The sequence below is a fragment of the Myotis davidii genome, unplaced genomic scaffold (assembly GCF_000327345.1).
Source record: "Myotis davidii unplaced genomic scaffold, ASM32734v1 scaffold945, whole genome shotgun sequence".
Taxonomy (NCBI): domain Eukaryota; kingdom Metazoa; phylum Chordata; class Mammalia; order Chiroptera; family Vespertilionidae; genus Myotis; species Myotis davidii.
In genome coordinates, this window is record NW_006296434.1 from 193,965 (window position 1) to 203,182 (window position 9,218).

General features: G+C 42.7%; 1 protein-coding gene across 3 annotated transcripts in view; it reads left to right on the forward strand.

Moving 5' to 3' along the window:
• Positions 1–159: 159 nt before the first annotated feature.
• Positions 160–9,218, forward strand: part of KCTD18 (potassium channel tetramerization domain containing 18) — a 15,269-nt gene continuing 6,210 nt past the window's right edge. Inside the window, exons 1-5 of one of the 3 annotated variants that reach the window (XM_015569160.1) lie at positions 160–611; positions 1,961–2,191; positions 5,043–5,254; positions 7,392–7,585; positions 8,682–8,776. In XM_015569160.1, coding sequence (XP_015424646.1) covers positions 2,035–2,191; positions 5,043–5,254; positions 7,392–7,585; positions 8,682–8,776 — 658 coding nt within the window. In that variant the 5' untranslated portion in view covers positions 160–611; positions 1,961–2,034. Of the gene's footprint in view, positions 612–1,119; positions 1,377–1,407; positions 2,192–5,042; positions 5,255–7,391; positions 7,586–8,681; positions 8,777–9,218 lie in introns of those variants that run through there. The other 2 variants (XM_015569158.1, XM_006771806.2) reach the window with 2 other exon arrangements.

The following is a 9,218-nucleotide window of genomic DNA, read 5'->3' on the forward strand; positions in this document are numbered from 1 at the left end:
GGTGTCCCGGCCCCTTCCCTCCTTCCCACCTGGAGGGAGAAGTGCGAATCCTGGAGCAGCGCTTCTCAAAGTGGGTCCGCGGGCGGACTCCCACCCCCGCCGCAGCCTCTGTAGCTGTGCTGAGGCGGCAGTGTGGGTGCAGCAGGCAGAACTGGGGGGTTGGTCCTGTGACCTGGATGCGAGCGGTCCCCACCGCTTACCACACACAGGGCAGCCTGGGTGTGGACCCCAAGGCTTTCATCTGTCCCTGGGCACAGGGAGCCGCATCCAGCAGGGCTCTCGTGTGCATTAGTCAGGTCTGCCCGCGTTGCCCGCAGGGGCTGGCACACAGCACGCACCCAGTAAAAGGGAATTAGTAAGAGCGACACAGGCCCTGCCTTCTAGGGGCGTAGAGGCCCCCAAACTAGGGATTAAGCAGGCGAGGTGAAATGTAGACAGAAGAGCACAGTTCATCTGGAGAACTGCGCACCGGCTCTCACTTGGGGGTGATTGGGAAGGTAGTGCGGGCAGTGAGGTTTGCCTGGGGCTTTGAAGAAGAGATGGGCTTCCAGGGAGCTGGTAACCGGCAGCAAGATCCAGCTCCATCCCAGGCACCTTGCCAGGCCTCCCAGGTGGTTCTCACTGGGATCATTGGGGGGCTGCTCCCAGGACCTGTAGGTAGTGCAAGAAGTCATCCATGGGTGGGTTTTGAAGGCTGGACCATTGGTCCATGGTAGTTTCTGTCACTGACCGTGTTCGACACACATGGTTGTCTCCTGTCCCCCTTTCCTGGGAGAGTGGATACACTGGAATATCCACGAAAGGATCTTAGTTGAGCACGTGGTAAAGTGAATTGCCATGGATGTAGCCACGCCTCTGGGCAGCCATGTTACCCTGGCTATGGCATGTGCATAAAGCTTCAGCCATTTCAGAGTGCAGAAGTTAGGTGATTTATTTTTTAAAATATATTTTTATTGATTTCAGAGAAGAAGGGAGAGGGGGAGAGAGAGATAGAAACATCAATGATGAGCGAGACTCATTGATCAGTTGCCTCCTACACGCCCCACACTGGGGATGGAGCCTGCAACCCAGGCAGAGGCCCTGACCGGGATCGAACCGTGACCTCCTGGTCCATAGGTTGATGCTCAACCACTGAGCCATGCCAATCGGGCAGAAGTCAGATGATTTGGAGATGCTATTTGTTCTTCTGGACCAGTCTAGCTACTGGCAGACATGGAATTCCGATCTCGGTTGACAAATTATATCTTCCTTAGTTACACAACTTAAGAATTACAATTACTATTGTTAATCATTTCTGTCCTTTTGCTTCCTTAAATCTGCAGAGCCAATATCAAGTCCCTAGTATACCCCTTATGGTAAAATGTATATCATCATGGGTAATATTTATCATTTATTAAGTACTAACGTTGAGCCAGAGACTGTTCTATATGCTTTTCATATGTTTTGTCACTTATTCCTCTGATAATCCTTTGAGGTAGGCACCGTCCCTACCTCCGTTCTATAGATGAGGATACAGACAGGGACAACTAGTATTGCCTGAGGCCCCCGAGCTAGTGCACGGTAGAGCCTCGCAGCCTCATCCCATGCCCACTGCGTCCTCTGCAGTCTAGACAGCCCCCTCAGACTTACTGTACTTTAAAAAGATACGTGAATATTGAGGCTCAGAAGCACACCTCGCCCTTGTTTCCTATATGACACACAATGCATTATGCTGTTTAATTCTTTAAACAGTCACCGCCACAGCTATGATTTCATTGGTCATAGTTTATTATTACTTACAGGTTCTTTGAGCCCGAGTTTTCCAGATTCTCAGCATATGTCAGACTTTTTTCATAGTGTATAAAGTCCTTCAATTCAGTATTGCCAGTGCTGAGGAATTTATTTGAAATCACAGTAAACTGTATTTATCTTATTATCTATTGTTGAAAATGTCAGTGGTGATTGTCCTTTGTTTTTACAGAGGGGACCGGGACCACCATTGTTTGCAGTTCCTGAAAGTATTTCAAGGCACAAATTCAGGTGTCGGCGGGAGCAATGGAAGATCACAAGGAAGAAGAGATGTTAGACATTCTTCGACTGAACGTGGGTGGCTGTATTTACACCGCCAGGCGAGAGTCCCTGTGCCGATTTAAAGACTCCATGTTGGCTTCCATGTTCAGTGGTCGTTTTCCTCTCAAAACAGATGAGTCAGGTAAACATCTACAATCTGTAAGCATGATCATGCATATTCATTAAAATAGGAGTCTAGTTTAAATTCCCTTTGATTTTCCTAATTACAATGAAATAGATTAGATTAGTTTACTAATTAGTGAGCTCATTAGGATTGTATGGAGACTTATTAAATACTTGGAGAAATTAAACACCAGTTTCTAGGATCTGTGATGCTTTCACTGAAAGTTGACAGAACAGTGAGAGTGTGTGAAGGCAAATCAGTGTGTGATTTACGGGATTATATTTTGGAAGTTGTTACGTTCATGAAACTCCATGGGTAAAGGTATTGAGGCTGATTAAAAATATTAGTTTCTCTCTGTGTTTTTCAAGTTAAAAAATATGTATTTCTGGAAAAAGCAGTTGCCCTCATAGCTGACAGGGCCGTCATTGTTAGTGCAGAGTTAATGTTAAACTTGTCACCTGGTGCAGCTGGAATTTGCATGTCTTAGAGGCTCCGTGGCTCCTGGTACCCATTCTTTTTTCTTTTTTGAAATACAATATCCATTTATTTCCCCCCCAGAGAACTTTTCTTTACTCTTTAAAGACTCAGCTCCTTACATGGACTTTGGTGGAGGTCGTGGGGCAGCACCCACAGGTCTGAATCGGGGTGGGGGTGTTCGGTCCTTCCGGGCTTCACGAGAACGATTCCTGACTCCCTTTCTGTGAATGGCACAGCTCACATAGTAATGCAGCTTCACATACAGCTTGGGAAGCACATAGGCGTCGAAGACACTTGCTTCGGAGATGTCCCGAACGGCTTCGGCCTCCACTATGTTTCGAATGACAAACTTCTTAACGGCCTTGTCCTTGGGCACGCACCGGGCGCAGTTGGTGCAACGAATAGGCTGCACATGGCCTCGGCTGCTGGGGTCCAACCCCAGCAGGTCCAGGGGTCCCCAAAGGTGTGGACGGAGTCGGCGAAGAAGGAATGACACAGAGACAGCATTCAGTTGATCAGTAGCCTAGCCAGGATCTCTAGCCAGGATCTCCAGCGGAGTTCTGGTGGATCTCCAGCCAAGTTCTGGTTCGGTTCTCTCACTAGGTTCTCCAGCCAGGTTCTCCAGGTTCTCCAGCCAGGTTCAGTCGCCAGATTCTGTAGCCAGGTTCTTCAGCCAGGTTCTGTAGCCATGTTCTCTCATTAGGTTCTCCAGCCAGGTTCTGTAGCCAGGTTCTAGTCAGGTTCTCTTGCCATGTTCTATCCAGGTTCTGTAGCCAGGTTCTGTCTCTAGGTTCTTTTGCCAGGTTCTGTAGCCAGGTTCTGTCCAGGATCTTTTGCCATGTTCTGTCTCTAGGTTCTGAGTCTCTTGGTTCTGTCTTCTAAGTTCTGTCTCCTGTTGTCTTGTTACATCTGTATTTATACCATTTGATTCAATCCTATCAATCTCTATTCCAAAGGTTAGGGCGTTTATTATCTCCATTCCAGGGAGTAAAGATTATGTAGCTTAAGCATGATTGTTCGTAGTTGAAGTGATTAACTACCCGCCTGGCACTTAGTTAAGGGGTTTCATTCCCTCCCTAACTTCGGGGGGAAAATCCTTACCTGGGGAAACAACCTTTCTCGGAGAGGTGACCTTGGTTAAAACACATAGCGCCAAGAAGGTGAGCAAACATATTAAGAACAGTATGCCATATATGCCAGGTCCCTTGAAACAGCAAGGATGGACCGGCTCCTGGCACTCGGCCTTTTTTGGCATGACCGTTATTCCTTCTTTTCTTGGTCATCTTGGAAACGAGGACCCGAGAGAGCCTGGTATCCATTCTTGCTTCTTTGCTAGAAGAGAGGTCTTGTGGGGTCTTGGGCAGGGGGGGCTGTGAGTCAACCCTGCGTTGGAGAGATGGCTTTGCCAGCGGATGGCAGTGGAAGGCCTGGGAGAGTCACCGATGGCCCAGGGCTTGATGTCCATCTGGACAGAAAGGTTGCTGGTGGAAGATGATAAGCAGAGATTGAATTTTTTTTCTGTCCCCAAGTTTTATCTTCTTAATCCCTTCTTTTCTAAACTAATCAAGGGAGAAAAGGAATTACTGAGTAACTCACAGAACTGTTGTTTTTTAAAAAATTCTGCTAATTGCTCAAGAAAAGCCTTTTATCATAAAGTAGTACCAGCATAGCATTTGTTTTATTTTATTTTATTTTATTGATTTCAGAGAGGAAGGGAGAGAGAGCATCAATGATAGAAGCATCATGATGAGAATCATTGATCGGCAGCCTCCTGCATGCCCCGTAGTGGGGATTGAACCCACAACCTGGGCATGTGTGCTGATAGGGAACGAACTGTGATCTGGTTCATAGGTTGACGTTCAACTCCTGAGCCATGCCAGCTGGGCACATTTGCCTTTTAAAGTTTAGATTTTCACTGTACAAAGGGACTAAAATCTGATAAATCCAAACACATGGAAGGCTGGAGCTGGGAACCCTGGGTTTATATGTCAGCACTGCAGATCAGCACAAACACTAGACATAGTAACAGGCCCCTGCCAGCCCTCATTAGAGAGAAACTCACAGGCCTTTCTGGAAGATTGAGTCAAGTGGCCTGAAGTCAGGGGTAAGTTTCCCTTTCTGCCAGCAGTCTGAGATTCCCACAGCTTTTGCAGGGCTTCAGTGGGGTTATGGTCATTGCACCCAAGATTCCACATGGAGCTCAGAGCCTGCATTTTCCTACTTGGAGGGTGAGAGTGCAGAGGATCACCACATTTGGCTAACCCTATTTGAACACCGGATGGGAACTTTCTTGTGAGAGACACGTCTACCTCCATCTGACCTTGGTTTGACATGGAAATGTTGTCCGTGGTCATGTATCTGTGCAATGACTTTGGAACTGAATCTTTTCTAGGGGCTTGTGTTATTGACCGCGATGGACACCTGTTTAAATACCTTTTGGATTATCTCCATGGAGAAGTTCACATCCCCACAGACGAGCAAACCCGAGTCGCACTACAGGAAGAGGCGGATTACTTTGGCATCCCTTATCCGTACAGCCTGTCTGACCACTTGGCCAATGAAATGGAGACATATTCTTTAAGGTCAAATATAGAACTTAAAAAGGTCTTGGCATTTTCTTAAGTTTTAACATATATATATGTACACACACATATATATACATATCTCTATTCTGCACAAAGCGATGTGTGTTGTTTTGCATAGCCTGTGCTGTCACATAAATCTAACATGAGGCGGTTTTACTTTTTTATAATTTTGAAGACACATTCCTTAATGACTACTAGTCATTTTTTAAGGCCAAAATTCTATTTTAGGAAAGTGCCTTACATCACTCAAAGGTTTGTGGGGTTTTTATTTTTCATTGAAGAGGTAACACTTTTTGATGGCTATTTTATAGAACTCTTCTTCTCTTGAAGGTCTTTTTGAATTAAGAGCAATACTGTAGTACTGAGGGTATGGTGGTATTATTTTGTTTTCTGAAATGTTGTTTTTTAAAAAATGGTCATAATATATAAAAGATTGTATAAAATTTCTTACCCGATTTAGTGAATATAAAGTTTGTTACTAAGTTAGAACATCAGCTTGATTAATTCATGTTGAGATCAGTAAATTTTTTTAAAGATGCTTCTATTTTAAATCACATTTTAAAGATCTTTATTACTTAATTATCTGTTTTTGCTTTATTGATAAATATTATGTTTCTATTAGCACATTTGGACATCTAAGAAAGGTCTTTTACCTAGAAAATTGTTAATAGTGAAAGTGGATCTGAGTTAGTATGAAATCTTTGGTTTGGATATCGACAGCAATCTGATGCTATGGCTATTAGGAGGGCAGCATAGAGAATTTCATTTGGTTCCAGACCCCCTTCAGGATTTTGCATGATTGTGTGGGTTCTGCTACTGAAGTTCTTTGTAAATTGAGTTGTTAGATAGTCTTTTGATGCTTTTTGACACATTTGCAGAATGGGCCTAAAAAAACTTGACTAGAAGTTTGGGGTGGGTTAACGTTCATTTTTGAAGTCCCAACTCTGTAGTCTTTTGTTCCTGGTTTGTATGCAAAAAGGACATAGTATGCATACATTCATTCTGCTCACCAACACATTTATTTCAAATGTTTTAGGCATAGGGAGCACTGTTCTAGAAATTGTGTGGGACAGAAAGAAATACAACATTTGGTGCTTGCCCTTGAACAGTTTATAATGTAGTTGGGAATTCTCATAGATGTGCAAGTAAAGTTAAAACCAAATACAGGAGTTAGATAGCAACATTAAATGGAAATGCAAGACATGTCAGGGTCCTATTTTCATTCACTGAGTCAGTACACATTAGGCATCTCCTTTGTGTCAGGCAGTGTGTCAGGCACTCTTCCAGGCACTTGGCATAGAGCAGATAAAAGTGCTTGTCCTCAGGGCGCTCACAGCAATAATGATGCCGTTTCTCCCCGGGAAGGCCCTTGCCACCCTGATGGGCGAAGCCTTCCTGCTCTGTGCCCCTCAGCTCCGCGTAGGCTCACCTAGTGGCACTTACCACGTTGTGTGCTGCTGGCTTATTTAATGTCTGTCTTCTGCATCAGCCATACACTCTAGGAGGGCCAGGGCCCTGTCTTGCTCAACATTATATGTCCAGGACCTTAGACAGTGCTCAGCACATAGTAGCTACTTAATATTCAAGCGAATGAATGAACAGATGGGTAAGTGCCAAGTGCGTTCAGACAGTCTGTTTTGAGTTCATATATTCATACCTTTCAGTGCAAAGGAGCAAGTTAAAATCCGCTTAATCCATGATTGGATTTGGGTTTAAAAATAAGCATCGATCATGGGAGAGTCAGTAGGAGATAAAAGGAAGATTGAGTCAAGTGGAAAGTTTGGGGGAAGTTAAAGGGAGAAGTAAAGAGGCCTAGTTTTAGTTATTATGTGAAGATTTCAAAATTAAAAGTGATGCTGGCAGTGAGGTTAAAGGAGGAGGAATAAAATGTAATTTCCATCAGGAAAAGGATCCTCTAGATGAGAAGCTGTTGGGTTTTGGGTGATGCTTTTTTTGGGGATTTGCCCCTCACTCCAAGTTCAACCCATGCATGTTTGGTTCTTAAAGGCATAAAGACTAGGAATACCTTTTTTTTTTTTTTTGCTTATGACCAACTGAAATTGCAGCCTTACATGAAAGTAACAACAAATTAATTTTTTTAATTAAAAAATTACTTTCCAGAATTAAATTCAAAAAAAAATTTTTTTTTTCTCCAGGCTTTAACAGACTTCTGTGATTCATATGGTTTAGTTTGCAACAAACCAACAGTTTGGGTTCTCCACTATCTTAACACATCCGGTGCAAGCTGTGAGAGTAGAATTATTGGTGTATATGCCACAAAAATGGACGGAACAGATGCTATTGATAAGCAGCTGGGAGGAAGAATTCACAGTAAAAGCATTTTTAAAAGGTATGTCCATATTTAAAATGAAAACGGAACAAAAATAAGTCTTGATCTTTTCTAAGAGTTGTTACTGAATGGAATATGTGGTTGACCAGAAAAGACCATCAGCCCCTCTCAACAGGCAGAGTGAGCCTTCTGGGCTGTCGAGACAGAAGTTATAATTAAGACCGTTTCACAAAGAAGCTATGGGCTATCTATGTGGTCTAGTATTGTGGTTCTCAACTGGAAGTGGATATCAGAATTCCCTGTGAGACTTTATAAACAAAGAAAAGGAAGAAAGAAAAGCAAAGCCACGTGCCTGGGTGTCTCAACCATAGCCTGGGGGCAGAAGCCCTGGCTAAGGAGCCGGTAGGCCCACTGAGTGGCCCGGACTGGCCTGTGCATTGGTGTCCTGCCCTGAGAAATGATGAGAGACTTTCCTGGTCCCTCCCAGCCTCAAAATTCTATGACTTGAATATGTTCAATTTCTAAGGGTTATTCTCTTACTATTTTTCCTGTAATCTTATTTACACAGGTCAACCCACTTAGCAATTTTTAGAAAAAGTTCTCTGGGATATTGAATGAGGGCACATATTAGTGACAAATTAATGACCACACGAGTTTGTTTTTAGATGGTTAAACATGTCACCATTTTCTGAATTCTTTACAGGCAGAGATGTTTCTATATGAGACTTATAACTGCCTGGCAAAGGCTAGGCAAGTCCAAAGCGTGCAACTGGTCTTAACGTTTTAGAAAGCATGTAGTGGAGCATCACTGTTATTTAATAACGTTTTGGTCAAAGTTGAGTCTTTTCTAATGTCACTGGAGTTGGTGATTTTTGGAAAAGCTATTTTAAAGACTTGTTGATTTGTCTGCACGGTATATATATAATAAAATTAACAAATATTTTACTACTGTAAAAAGATCAAATGTAGATTAGCATATTCATATAGTATATAATACTCATATAGTATATAGAATTATATATGTGCTTAACGGTCACAGAACAAACCTTTTCCTTAACGAACAAGCACTTACTGTCTGTTAGCTGTACACACACACACACACACACACATTCATACCTAGGTGGTATATTTTCATTACCTTTTGCAATCTTTCTAGAGAGGCGGGCAATAATGTTCAGTACATCTGGAGCTATTACTCAGCAGCAGAACTGAAGAAAATGATGGATGCCTTTGATGCCTGGGAAGGAAAAGGTACAGTCCAGCTCTTTTATTTCATGGCAGAAAGAGGCGTGTCCCGAGTAAGACAAAGTGAGCTGAGATGCATTTCTTTTTTTGAAAAAGCATTTTTCGTGTGGGTCCAGGTATTTGTCATTTCATGGTAACATTGAGATAATTTACTTGCAAATCTTTAAACCTCATGAGTTGCTAGATACGGTTAATAGTTTATAATTCAGTAACCCAAAATATGCTTCTGTTAATTATGCTTATTTAGTTCAATTAAACAAGAGGTTACTTAGCACCTACTATGTACCTAGCATTGTCCTAGGAAGTGTATCTCTAAGTTAAGCATAAAATGTATAATAAAAAAAAAAGAGACAGGAAATGAAAATAACACTGGTAAGATGTCTAAAGAGTCCTTATCAAACAATTAAAATAATCTTTAAATACACACTTTGAAATTTGGCCATTTTTA